A 14401-nucleotide genomic window follows, 5' to 3' on the forward strand; every position below is an offset into this window, starting at 1 on the left:
GTTCTTTTCACCTGCACAGCTGTAGGTTTGCCCACAGCCAGTAATTAATTCTGAAGAGGTGTAATGTAAGGTTGCTGTAAATCTCGTTCCCTTTTTTTTTTTTTTTTTGCAGATGGAGATCGTTTTGAACCAGATTTGCTCAATTATCCAGAGTCAGTACCAATAATTGTATTCAGTCTGGGTCTTTTGAATCTCAAGCCATTCTTGTCCACAAAGCTCATGAATGGTCATGGGCAGGCACTGTGTTAAGATACGAAGGCTACAAAGATACAACTTCTTGCTCTCAAGTGGCTCACGGAGGATATGCTATTTCCCCAGCCTCATTCTCCCCCAGGAAACGACGAGTCACACAAAAATTGACAGGCTAAGAAAATTCAGTCCATCCCCCACTCCTTTTTGAGGAAATTAAGACCCAGACTTACCTAAGGACACAGTACCTAGATTCAGAGCCAGGACTAGAATCCAAGTAGATGTTCTTCCCAATTCTTTTCTTTTTTTAAACAGCAATGCTTCTCATTGGAAGATTACAGTCAGAAAGAAGTCAGCCTGGAGTAGGAGCAGAATCCAGCAGCACACCTGACCAAAGAGACCGGAAATGGTTCGATGTGGGCAGTGGAGAGTGAGTGAGGTTGCCAGGGAGAGGAGGCAGGCTCTTTCATCACCTAATGTTGGCACGATTCATGAAACCAAGTCTTGAGGGCCTTAGGAATGTTCCCTTTTGTTTTCCTATTTCTTCCTGAGATGGAATTCTTTCCAAAAAATTTGCCTCAAGAGGAACTTGATTATTTCCTGAAGCGTCTCCGTACTTCACATCTCTAGCTTCCCACCAGCATGGCATTCCTAACGCACTCCGAGTGCCCTTGGCTAGAATAACAAACACCTCCTAGTGAGCACTAGCAGGTTGTCACTGCCCTGGTTACCTGGTTCTCATTGCATAAGCCTGGCTTTGGACGTGACTTTCAGTCATACTCTCCCTTAGTTGCTTCTCTGCATCTGCTCTGCTATCACCCTTTTAGTAAGCAGGAGTCACTAAGGCAAATCGGTATACGTAACACTCAAACGGTTCTCGCCACTAACTCATGTTTTCTTTCTTATGCTGTCACAAATGGAATATCCTTTTCACACTCGTCCCCTAATCGTAGCATTACTGAGCACACATCCCAAGCACCATGAGAAGCATTTTACAACCCGTTAGCTCAGTAAGAATTAACCCCACAAAAGACGCTTGGGCATGAACACGGGTCTTCAGTGAATGCCAACCTCTTCTTCAGAAGATCAAAGGAAGGACAGATAAGAAATTCCACGCTCCTAGGTTGGGCCACCACCTGTCCCCACATTGCCCTGTACTGCACTGCAGGCCTTTTCGTGCTCAAACCAGGATGAGCCGGCCACCTGGCTGTCAGGAACAGCAGAAGCTGCCACGGGACATTAGTTCATTCCAGACATGTTATCCTCGCCGAGACTCAAGATGGCGCTCCAACATGCAGATTAAGTTTTTTTTTCATCAGTTCTACTTCATGAAAACAAAAGAAATTAGACCCATGCATGAAAGGAGAGTGCCAACGTATTAGAAAAGGAGTATAACATGGAACGGAAACTCCTTGGGGCCAGGGGGATTTCCATCCATGTCCGGCTACATACTCGTTAGGTGAACTTGGGCAAGTCGTTTTATCTAATCGTCAGTCTTTTTATAAACGAGGATAACAGTAGCTACTTCATTGGGCTGTTCCAATGAAGATTAAACAGGGTAACGAAGCGTGTGAAGCTCACAGCAGTGCCTGGCACACTGCAAACAAATGCCAGCCACCGTAATTCGGCCAGGGGCGGAGGGTGGGATGGTGGAAAGGCGAGCCACGCCACCTGCCAAACCTTTGTGCCAGCTTTACTCCCTTAACTAGACTCCCAGGAACCTTCCCCAGGGCCCTGTTTCCTTCCTGCGTCCCTGTTTGTTTTTTTTTAAAAACTACAAATGTCTGGCTTGATGCAACAAAGCCTTTCTAAAGAAAATAAAAAGTGAATATCCTTCCTTCTCCATTCCCTTGGGAAAATAACTTTCATTAAACATTACTACACAGCAAACTCTGCATGAAGCATTTTACAACTCATAGGTTCACCCACAGCCAACCCTACCCTACCTATGAACATACGCACTATTATTTCTTTTGACAGAGGACGCTCCTTGCCCAAATGTCACCTAGGGTGACCAGGTCCGTGCCAGCTCCTTAGCTTGCTCTCCCTCGTTAGCGCATCAGAAACCGGGTGAGGTCACTAAGCAACCGTGCTTTGGGAGAGAAGAAGGGCAAGGCTCAAGAAACTTCCAGAAGTGACTAAAGTTAGGTGCTGTAGGATGAATAGGCATTCACCAGACGGGAAAAGGGGAAGCATTCCAAATGGAGAGAACAAGAAATGCAAAGCGTGGGGGTCAAACCTGCAAATCCCTTCACCTAAAAAAAAAAATTCTTGAAGGTGGGTGCGGGGACTCAAGTGTGCACTTGGGACGACCCAGAGGCCCGTGGCTCCGCGCAGAATTCACTCGGCTCTGACCCGGGCAGTTCTTTCTCGCCACTCGGATTCCCGCTGCTTCCCCGCCCCGGGATCCAAGCAATGGACGTGCCCACGTGGGAACCGGCAGGAGCCCTGGGGGAGAAGGGGCGTGTGCGCAGGTGTTAAAAATCCCAGCCAAGGACGAACACGGAAGGAAAGTTGGACTCAACGTCACACCCACGTGTGCTCGTCTTCTCGCCACACAACCTCCACCCCCGACTCTGTTCTTGCAGGGCCTCACCTCCCCAGGACGCCGCCTCACGCGACCATTACCAACCACCGCGCCTGCGCCGGCGCAGACCCCACTCCCCAGAGAGGAGGGGCCTGAGTCTGGGCGGTGCGAGGGTAATCCGGGATCGGCCTCCGGTCAACAATAGAGAAAGAGAGCGGAGGTCACGTGCCCACAACGTGCCCAATCACGTTTTCTCTTCCGAAAGCCTCCTGTGGCCGGCGGGTTGACCGGGTTGGACGCAGAGGACCACGTGATTCGAAGAGGCAAATACGGCCACGTGCCTTTTTCCTCGAGGCGGCAAATCGTGGTACCTCCTTGTATCTTCGTTAAACGATTACTTAATCAGCATGTGAGATATGCTAATCTCTGTGGCTCCTAACACTAGGGTATAATCCCAGCGTCAAGTTACCTTCGGTCCGGTATATTTGTTTACTCGTTTAAGCCATCCCAGATGTTGTTCTAATGTTCCCTGTTTCCTGTACTGAGCACTAAGCAGAAGCTCATTGAAAGATTGTTAAGGGAATTTCCTCGTCTTGTCGCCTCCTCACTCTGGTGTATTTCGGTGCCAGTGTCCTAGCAGAGAAACTTGGTTTGAGCAACCTAATGGTGAAGAGGTCAGGCGTTGCTGTGGGGCAGATCTAGTAAATGTCCTGATTATGCCACTTGGGTGATCCCAGGCAAGTGATTTCTTGAGCTTTTAGATTCTCATCTATAAAATGGGGGCAATAATGTCGACCTCACAGAGCTGGTTTGACTATTTAATGAGAGGAGCTGTAGAAAGCCCTTAGCACGGAGTGTTATGCAGTAAATGTTCAAGAAGTGGAAGCTGTTATTTATTATGACTGCAATGTAAACATCAGCTTGTAGAGTGTGGTGAAGTCTTTGAAAGGCTTAGAAAAGAATTGTAGGAAAACGGTTTTACGTAGTTGAAAATGGAGGCAGAGAAATCAGAGGAGGGGAGATTTGGTTCAAACTGCAACAAGAGCCACCTCTTCAGGCAGGTAGGCTAGTGTGGGTTAAGAGTGTGTGCTCTCTTGGACTTTCTGGGTTCAAATCCCTTCTTTGCCACTTACTAGATGCTTAGCACTGGGCAGGCAACCTGTCCTATTGAAGCTTAGCTTGGGAAAGTAGGATTTGCTAATAGTGGCAAAACCGTATGGGATACCCAGAGAATTTTGAGACACACTGTCCCAGCACACAGTCAATACTCAGTGGTGGTTCACCATAGTTTGGGTCTCATGGTGCTCACATTCTGGACACATCCCGTGTGATTCAACTTCCAAGGCTGGAAGGAATGATGCTCACAAAGGACTAGGAAGAGACTTAATCATGTTTAGTGGCTAGAGAATAAAGGAATTTCCAAACGTGAGGCCTTTCAACAAGGTGCTTTACTGGAGCAGTGTAAAGGTGAAGTGGAAGGTGAAGGTCACAGGGATGATGCTTTAGAGGGGCAATACTCAATCTTTGCAGAACTTCTTTTCGTCCAGATTCTTGTACTCCTTGTTGTATGGAGCCTTTGAAAAGCAGATGGCAGCTTTGCGGTCACACTCGCAGATGAAGGCCTGGCATGCTTTATTTTTGCCTGGAAAAGAGCAAGAGGAGGGGACTGAGCCAAGGTGGATCCTGTTTTGTACAACCCGCGGACAGGAAAAACTAACTGGGACAATTCAGTCACTATCCCATCAGTGCAAATTTAGGGTTGACAGATGAAGCAATGAAAATACCAGAATTTCAGATAAACAATGAATGCAGTGTTTGGGACATAGACTGAAAAATTGTTTATTGTCTATGTCAAGGTCAAATTTAACTGGGCAGCCTGTGTTTCATCTCGCAGTCCTAGGTGTGAGTGCTGCCGTTTGAAAAGCCTTGTTTATTTTGCACCCTGAAATGAGCTCCCTGCTTGGAAAACCCATATAACTACGGATCTCCGATACATAGACAGGCAATTATAAACCATATGGAAAACACTAAACATACATTTGAGGCAGCAAAGCATTTTACATTTCAACTTACTGAAGTTTAGTGAGCCAATTTTTCTACCTTAAAGCACATATTTAAAAAAAATAGAATATTATACAGACATTTACAAGAATTCAGCATGTCTATCTGTGGAAATATTTATAAGATATTGTATTAAAGGAAAAAATAACTAGTAAAGCCTACAAAATTTGAAGGGATATATATCTAGCTGGTTATCTATGGGCAGTGGAATTTTAGGTGCCTTCCACTTTCCATGACATGTGTTTCTGTAGAGTCTGATATTACATTGCTTTGGCCTTGTCTGCTTATGTAACCAAAAGAAACAGCACAGATAACATTTAAAATGCACGTGAACTTCAGTATCCATAATTTAACAGCTCTGCTTACCTTCAGCAATCTTATTAAAGCTTGTTTTTCTCTGCTCCTTTCTTTTTAAACCCACAAATGTTTTCCTTGCCCAGGGAATGTCCATTAAGGCATAAGTTAGTGGTTAGATTATAAAGTGCACAATGAAGTGGTTATTTAGCGAGGTATTGTTAATTAATATGAATAAACATTCTGTGATGCAGACTCCTTGACCTGGTTGGGTGGGGAGGGCAGCTGCATTAAAGATAAATTATTTGCACCCTGACTGGTGTGTCTCAATTGGTTGGGTGTCGTTCTGCAAAGCAAAACGTCACTGGTTTGATTCCCGGTCAGGGCACATGCCTGGGTTGCGGATTTAGTCCCCGGTTGGGGCACGTGAGAGAGACAACTGATTGACATTTTCGATGGTCACATTGATGTTTCTTCCTTTCTCTCTCTTTTCTTAAGATTTATTAATTTATTTATTTTTAGAGAGAGGGGAAGGGAGGGAGAAAGAGAGGGAGAAAAATATTGATGTGTGAGAGAAACATTTGATCTGTTGCCTCTTTCATGTCCTCATCCGCTGCAGCCCAGGCACGTGCCCTGACTGGGAATCGAACTAGCGACCTTTTGGTTTGCAAGACGATGCCCTGAGCCACACCAGTCAGCACTCTCCCTCTTTTTCTCTCTCCCTTCCCCTCTCTCTAGATAAATAAAATATTTTTAAAAAATAAATTATTTGCAACTTCTGGGAATGGTAAGGGCAAAAAGGAACATGGAGGCATGAAGCTGTTTATCTTTTATGGTGGCGGGATTCTGGATAACATTTTTCTTAGCACTTTTGGACTTGAATTATGGTTATTCTGATGTTTGCACAGCTGCGACAATACCCTTCCTCTCTGAATTGTCTGCTCTTCAGAACTGCCTTTGGGGAGGGGACACATTTCAGCATGAGTGCTGCATAATTTTCTGGTTAGAACCAGAGACCTTGAGGTGAAAAGCAAATGAGTTCAAATGCTGGCCCTGTCACTCATAAGCTGTGTGATTTGGGGCAAGTGACTATTCTTGAGCCTCGGCTTCCTAACCTGTGAAGTGGGGTTAGTAAAACCTACCTCACATGCATGCCTCACCTAGTACCTCTCATGTAATAAGAACCTAATAAATGCTAGTTCTGAACTCTTTTGTGAAATAACTGAACAGCGTAACGTGGCAGTTAAGAGCGGAGGCTTTGGAGTCCTACACACCTATGTTCAAAAACCAAACACCACTATTTACAAGTCATGTGCCCTTGGGCAAATGGCTTAGCCTTCTAAGCCTTAGTTTCTTCATCTGCAAAACGAGGATAATAATGGTACACTTCCTGGCACCAAGAACATAATCGATAAATGGTAGCTGTTGTTAATATCGTGTCCCCTCTTGCTTACTGAGGGCCCACAAGCCAACAAGGGGGTATACGTACTGCTGCAGGTGATATCTGATCCAGAGCATGAGTATGAGTATGGTTTAGTGTACGGGTTGTCCAGGATGAATTTGCAGCTGTCCAGCTTCTTGGCTTGGTCATAGCAGTGGTCGTGTGTCTCACAGCACCTGGGGAAGGGCAGGGACAGAGCTAAGGCAGGAGCAGGTGCCCGGGCAGCAGGTCAGCCTGCATCTGCTCTCTCAAAACAGGTGGGGATGTTTTAGATGACACTGCTACGGGAGGTTGTGGTTCTGTGGCTTGAAAAGTTTTGTCTCTTTATCATGTTTTTTGAAGGCGATTTTAAAAATGGTTGCAGGAATACAGTACATCCTTATGATGTTTTGTGTTGCAACATTCTGCCACTAGAGGGCAGCAGCACCCACTACCTCACATCGACGTTCCTTTTTCATCCCCAATAGGGAGCGTTGGATTCCAGGTCCTCTTGGAACATATTTGTTTATAGGACAAGAGGTGAAAGTACGTTATCCTTAGAAAATAAGCAAATCCCCTTTCTGTGCCTCTTCCTGAGATCCTTGGCTCATGCCCTCCTTCCCCCCCACCATCCCCCACCCCCGCAACACTCCACTCTCCCTGCAGATCAATCACTCACTTGTCCAGCTCATCCACAGGTTTACCGGATCCACCCAGACCACAGTAGCAGCCGTAGTTGTTGTAATCTTTCAAGGGATTGCTTCCAGGGATCGTGCACTTGATCATGTTGCGGAACTGCCACACTGCCCGCGGGCTGGCGCCACCCTCGGAAGCAGCGCCCACTGCAGGAAGACACGGCCGGAGTTCAAATTCATCCTGGTGGGCTCCGCCAGCATCCTAGGCGTGCCCCCTGCCTGCCTGCTCACTCAGGCCCCACGCTGCACTCCTGACCACTGCCAGCTGCCTCCTCAGAAGAGAGCTGGACAAAGAAACCTGGCAAAGTGACTATGGACTTTTAAAATGAAAACTGTTAAAAAATATTTTGAATTGACATCAAAGTCATATAACAAAGAATTCACTATTTTAGCCCCTTAAAGTGTACAATTTAGTAGTTTTTGGTAAATTCACTGAGTTGTGCAAATATCACCACTCATTCCAGAACATTTTTATCACACCCCACAAGAACACCCTATACCAATTAGCAAAAGCTCCTCTTTTTCCCCTCCCCTCTGGCAAACACTATTGGGGTTTCTGTCTCTATTTGCTTTCTGACTGCTTTCTGGATTTGTCTGTTCTGAACGCATCATATAAATGGACCCATACCATATGTGACCTTTTGTGACTGGCTTCTTTCACTTAGCATCATGTTTTTGAGGTTCATTTATGTTATAACACATGTTTAGTACTTTTATCATTTAAAAATTTTTATTTAAATACCTTTTAGAGAGAGGGGATAGGAGGAAGAAAGAGAGGGAGAGAAACATCTGTGTGAGAAGGAAACATCAGTCGGGTTGCCTCTCGAATGTGCCCTGACCGGGGACCGAACCTGCAGCCTAGGCATGTACCCTGACTAGGAGTCGAATCAGCAACTTTCTCTTCACAGAATGACACCCCGCCAACTGAGCCACCAGCATCATTCCTTTGTCCCCTGTCTCGCCCTGTCTTTGTTTGGTCTGCTGGGATACTGGAGTCTCTCCAGGTGCTCAAGCCCCGGGGCAAAGGAGGGGCAGCAGCTGGTCATGGTTCCCTGGGAGCTGTGTCCAGGAGCAGAGGCCTGGAGCCTGCTCAGGTGGGAGTGGCTGGCTGCCCTGGCCCATCTCAGACCCCACACCTGCTTCCGTTTCCTCTCTCTCTAATCCCACCAGCTCTGCCTTTGCAGACGCCAGATCTGCATGAAGCTACTGTGCGAGTGTACGCTTGCACCCTCAGACTGGGAGCGTGACTCATTCATCTCAGACCTCAGTCTCAGGCCAGAGTTTGGTACCTCGGTGGCTCTGATGCCATCGATGTTGAATAAATGAATGAACAATGGATGAATGAGGTGGGATTTGAATTCCAATGTATCAGATTCCATTTATTCGTTTGACCATCAGTGCAAACAGCACTATCTCTGCTCTCATGAAGCCCATGTGGGTGAGGTGGAAAAAAAAAGGATCAACAAGATACACATTGCAAGCAAAGATGAGTTGCTGGGAAGACCTAGTACCAAGGCGATCTGGTAGAGAGAAAGAGAGGGGTCTTCTTCCTTAGTCTGGATGGACAGGGGGACTTTTTAAGAGGGGTTATCTGAGTTTAACCTTCAAACCTGAAGGTTCAAAGGTGCCAGCTGGGGTGGGAAGTGGATTTGAGGAAATCCCAGTACGGGAGCTCTTACGCCCCGCAGGAAGCTCTAAAGAAAGACTCCAGGTCTGGCCAGCCCTGTGCCCTGTGGCCCCCATCCCAGAGGGCTGAGATCCTAGCCGAAGACATGGAGGGAGCTGGACAGACTTGCCTACCTGTGAGCAGAGCAGCCAGCACAAGGAGTTTCATCTCGTCCTGAAGCCGGTGAGAGCGAGAAGGACTGACCGGACTTAAGGCCACCCTGCTTATAGTCACCCCGAGGCCCCAAGATAAGGCTGCAGTGTTTGCCTTTCTCCCTGCTGATTTCGGATTGCCCTTGAGTCTGTCTGTTTTGGGTGGCTGACAAGGGAGCCCTGCCAGTAAGAGGTCATGGAAGTAGTGCGGGTCATTGGTCATCAGCACTTTTCAATGAAAGGGGTTATTTCTGAAGTCGCACACCTTGGAATCTTGGCCTTCGTTCCCACCCCTTGGCACTCACCCCAGTTTCATCGTTGCGGGGGGGGGGGGTGGCAAAGCTGTGGACCCTGCTGAACAACTGGGAGAAGGGGACAGGGAGGAAATGACCGCTCCTCCCTGCCTTCTCGTGTGCCTGGGTCTGAGCTAGGGGTCTTGTTGAATGGTGCCATCAATCATGCACTTTGCAGGTGAGGAAACAGATTCAGAGAGGTGAAGGAACCTGCTCCAGGTCACACAGCTAGCGAATGGCAGAGTAGGGGTTCAGACAGGTATGTTGATTCTGAGGCACACGTTTTTTATTTTTTCCCCCCATCATACCAGTACCAGTCCCTCCCCCATTTCCTACTGCGGGTTTGTAAGAACACCCCCAAAGAAAAACCCCCAAAGTCTTCTAGAATGAAAAAGTGTTTTAGAATTGTCCTATCCAATGCCTATATAACATTTTGGGGGGGAAATGCACACGGCAGAAAATTAACCATTTCATTTCTAAAGCGAACAGTTCAGCGGCACATAGTGCCTTCCCCGTGTGCAGTGACCACCAGCTCAGCTTGATTGAGTCCCAGGACATCCTCCCTCCCCACCGAAGGGAAGCAGGTGCCCGTGAGCAGCCGCTCTCTCTCAGCCCCAGGCACCTGCGGTCCGCCTTGTCTCTGTAGATTTCACTTGTTCTGGATGTTTCATGGAATATGTACTTTTTATAATTGGATCACTCTGTGTCTTCCCGTTGCGCTCCCATGTGACCTCTGCAGCGACCCTGTGTTCATATTTTATTTATTCATTTCCTCGTTTCTCTTGAGCAGAATTCCCACACACCCTCCAACCCACCTGCCTCATCCTCTCTCATAGTTTCACTGTTATTAACCTCATATAGTGTGGTAATGTGTTGTGATTCATGAACCATTACGGAAATATTATTATTATCAAATATAGTATTAATCAACCCAAACCCACAGCTTATTTCTATTTCCTTAGGGTTTTTTTAAAGATTTTATTTATTTATTTTTAGAGAGGGAAGGGAGGGAGAAAGAGAGAGAGAGAGAAACATTAATGTGCAGTTGCTGGGGGCCATGGCCTGCAACCCAGGCATGTGCCCTGACTGGGAATCGAACCTGTGACACTTTGGTTTGCAGCCACGCTCAATGCACTGAGCTATGCCAGCCAGGGCTATTTCCTTAGTTTTTACCGAATGCCCTTCTCCTGCTCCGCTCTCCAATCCAAGGTCGCACGTTCCCTTCAGCGGTCATGCCCCCTTAGGCCCCTCTGGGCCGTGGCAGTTTCTCCGACTCCCTTGTTGGTGACCTTGACAGTCTGGTGGACAGTGGTCAGGTGTATCAGAGGGGGCTCCTCCACTGGAATGTGTCTGGCGTTTGACTCAGGATTAACCTGGGGGGCTGGTTATGGGTCTGGGGGAGCACACTCACGGAGGCACTTGAGTGCGCTTTCATCACACGGCCCCGTAATGTTGTATCGTCTCGTCCTGGAGGCCCCTCGGTCACTTTCCAGAGGCGGACCCGGCAGCTCAGCCTCACGTAGAGCTGCTGTGGCTGTGACCAGAGATGAGCCCACACCCGCCACTTCCCGCTGAGCCCTCCCCCGCAGCCCGCGCAGGGTTATGTTGTTTGCGAGTCAGCGCAGGGTCGACAGCCTCAACCTGACGCCGTGGCCTCGGCTCGTGCCCCCAGGAGTCCACCTCTCTGTGCTTTTCTCTTGAGCGTGAACCGGGGCCGAGAAAAAGGAAATCCATCCGGAAGGGCTTCCCTGTCTCATCTCAAGTCCAGGAGTCCCGGGAAAGGTCCCTCAGCTAATGAGATAACACCAAACAGCATTTAGGAAGCAGATGGGGAAACTGAGGCCCAGGAAGGGGAAGTGATTGATTACCTGCCACCTCTCTCTTCGTCGGTTTCTACATCCGTCCAGTACGGTAGCCACTGGCCACAAGTAGCTACCTATTTAAATTCACTGCAATTAAATAATATTAAAATCCGTTTTTTCAGTGACAGGAGCCCCATTTCAAGTGTTCAACAGCTACACACAGGTGGCTAGTGGCTGTCGTATTGGACGGCGCAGACACAGAAGGTTCTCGTCATCAGAGAAGGTTCTATGGGACGGCTCGCTGTTCGGGATGTCGCAGAGCCTGGCTCAGAGCCAGGCCAGAGACGAGTGGGGGCCGTGAGAGTTTAACTAGAAGGAGAGTGGGGTTAGCTCAGAACCCCACCTCAGCCTGACGCGTGGATCCACCTCTTTAGCCTCTAGAATGAGTGAAGGCTGCTTAAGGAAAGGGAAGGGACGGCCAGCAAAATGCTAAGTCCCCCTTCTGAGGGTTCTTTGGGGTCAGGATGAAGCAGAGGAACAGGCGCTGCTCCTGTGGAGGGTGGCCCGAGAAAGGAGGCGTAGCCGGTGCTGCAAAAACCCTCTAAGGCTAACAGTATTACCCATCCTTTTACTGAACGCTAACCCTATTCCAGGTCCCATGCTAAGCACCTGGCACAGACCTCGAAGGTAGGTCCAGTTGCAAACTCCATTTTATAGAGAAGACAATGGAGGCTCAGAGAGGTTAAGAAACTGCCCCAGTGTCGCACAGCAGGACCAAGATGTGAGTTGGATCTGTTATCGTGTACTATATCACCTCATGAGGGGAAACTGTAGTAGAGGGTGGGAGTGTGGAAAGCCCTCAGGGGCCAGGAGGAGGTTTACCCACTTCTCTCCCGGCCCGCCCTGCCCCCGCCAGCTGGAGGCGTTCCACAAAGGCAGGCTGCACGAATTCCCAGGTGCAATTCCTGCTGGGGCTTAGGCAGAGAGCACCTGGCGGGGGAAGGTCAGGCAGCTACTGGAACCTTCTCCTCCTGGAAAGAGACCTGCTAAATGAGACAATCCAGACCTCCACAGGGGACCCAGAGGTGGCCAAGGAATGGACTTGGCAGGTCACCGGGGAGCCTGTGACCACCCAGCCCCTACGCCCTTTGTGCCATGACGTCCTGCTGCCCCAGATGCACGCACAGGTGTGTCCAGTACAGCTTCTCCCAGCCTAGGAAAAACACACTCTCCAGTGGAAAGAACAGCTAAGGATAGCTTCTTGGCCCCTTCAGGTGACAGCATACCCACACTCCAGTGAGGTCACACTGACCTAGTTCCTAGAAGACAAGGCTCCTGCTTCCAGGTCAAAGCAGCTACCATTGGGTGTGTGCTTCTGTATGCTTTGCACTGTGCTAAGGGCCGTGTGTGTTTGTGTGTGTGTGTGTGTGTGTGTGTGGTTTTTTAGCCTAACCCCAATCTCCTGGCATAGCTATTGTTGTTTCCTCATCTTCCCCTTTTTACAATGATAAAAGAGGTTCAGAGAGCTTAAGTAACCTGCTTAAAGTCACACAGCTTGAAAGACAGGGTTTCAACCTGTGTACCTACTTCTTAGTCCAGGGCTTCTAACAACAACAACAACAACAACAACAACAACTAGCAACAGCAGCAAACATCCCTTGAAGGCTGTGCCAGGAAAGAGACTGCGACCTTCACACAGGCTAGCCCACGGTCAAGGTCTATTCCGTTGAAGCAGCACATCCAAGTGTCTGCCAGGGGTGTCCGACCTCTGGCCCACAGGCCGTGTGTGGCCCAGGATAGCTGTGAATGCAGCCCAGCACAAAATTGTAAGTTTACTTAAAACCTTTTTTTTTTTTGGCTTATCAGTTTTCATTAGTGTTTGTGTCTTTACTGTGCGGTCCAAGACAACTCTTCTTCTTCCCCCGTGGCCCAGAGATGCCAAACGTGTGGACCCCCTGAACCTTTTTCCACACCAAAGCCACCCTCTGAGGCCTCTGGGTTTTCATGATGGTCTTCTAACTTATCCATCCGGAGATGGTGCGCTTTAAATATCCTGGGTGCTGGCCTCGCCCTGGACGGTCGCAAGCCTCTTCTCCCATCCCGCAGGCCGCCTTCCTCTCTGCTGTGTCCTTGGACGCACGGAACTCTTTTAAGTCTGACGTAGTCCCACATGTCTGTTGTTGCTCTTGTTGTCTGTGCTTTTCGATGTCCTTTCCCATAAGTCATTGCCAAGCCCAATGCCATGAAGCTTTCCTCGTGTTCTCCTAGGAATCTTGTAGTTTCAGATCTTACATTGAGGTCGATTCATTTTGATTTAATTTTTGTAGATGGCTCAAGGTAAGGGTCCAACTCCATTCTTTTGCGTGGAGATATCAAGTTTTCCTGATTCCTTTCATTGGAAACTGTCCTTTCCACACTGGGTATCCTAAATGACCACCCTTTATCGGAGGTCATTTGCCCATATTAGTGAGGGCTTATGGCTGGGTTGTCTTACCGTATTTCATTGTCTTCATGCCAGTACCTTACTGTTTTGACGACCATAAGGTTTGTAATGTACTTTGAAATCAGAAGGTGTGAACCCACCAAGTCTTTCAAAACTGCTTGGCCTATTTGGGGTCCCTTGACATTCCATATGAGTTTTAAGTGCCCTTGGGGCTTTGATAGGTATTGCGCTGAATCTTCAGATTGCTTTGGGAAGTATGGACATCTTAGCGTTAAGTCTTCCGATCCATGAACACAGGATGTCTCTCTGCTTACAGTGTCTTCTTTCATTTCTTTCCGCAATGTTTGGTAGTTTTCACAGTAGAAGTCCTTCACCTCCTTGCTTAAGTTTATTCCTAAATTTTGATGCAATTGTAATATAATTGTTTCCTTAATTTTCTTTTCTGGTTGTCCATTGTTAAGGGTAGAACCATGGTTGATTTTTGTGTGGTTTTGTATTCTGCAACTTTGCTAAATTCTTTTATTAGTTCTAACGGTTTTGTTGTGTTTTGTTTGGTGGAATCTTTAGAGTTCTTCACATATAAGATCATGTTATCTGCAAACAAAGACAATTTTACTTCCTCCTTTCCAGTCTGGATGGCTTTTATTTCTGTTTTCTCTCCCAGTTGTTCTGGCGCTCGCCAACACTGTATCCAAGAGAAGCGGCCGGACCGGGCTTCCTTGCCTGGCTGCTGATCTAGAGAAAAGCTTTCAGTAGAAATGTAAAAAGAAGAAAAACAACACACCACAACACCACAATCACACCTACCAAAAATAAAACAATTTTCAAAGGCTTTGGTCTCAAGATGTCTTCTAGTTTT

At 47.8% G+C, this 14401-nt stretch overlaps 1 protein-coding gene across 1 annotated transcript; it reads right to left on the reverse strand.

Annotated features, from left to right (window-relative positions):
- Positions 1–4146: 4146 nt before the first annotated feature.
- Positions 4147–9302, reverse strand: PLA2G1B (phospholipase A2 group IB). Its single transcript, XM_028527148.2, has 4 exons — positions 8987–9302; positions 7171–7333; positions 6561–6688; positions 4147–4358 (listed from the first exon to the last, which is right to left on the reverse strand). Exons 1-4 carry the CDS (start codon positions 9225–9227, stop codon positions 4234–4236), a joined length of 657 nt encoding a protein of 218 aa, XP_028382949.2. The 5' UTR covers positions 9228–9302; the 3' UTR covers positions 4147–4233.
- Between the last annotated feature and the right edge of the window lie 5099 nt (positions 9303–14401).

Source organism: Phyllostomus discolor, chromosome 13 (genome assembly GCF_004126475.2).
Source record: "Phyllostomus discolor isolate MPI-MPIP mPhyDis1 chromosome 13, mPhyDis1.pri.v3, whole genome shotgun sequence".
Taxonomy (NCBI): domain Eukaryota; kingdom Metazoa; phylum Chordata; class Mammalia; order Chiroptera; family Phyllostomidae; genus Phyllostomus; species Phyllostomus discolor.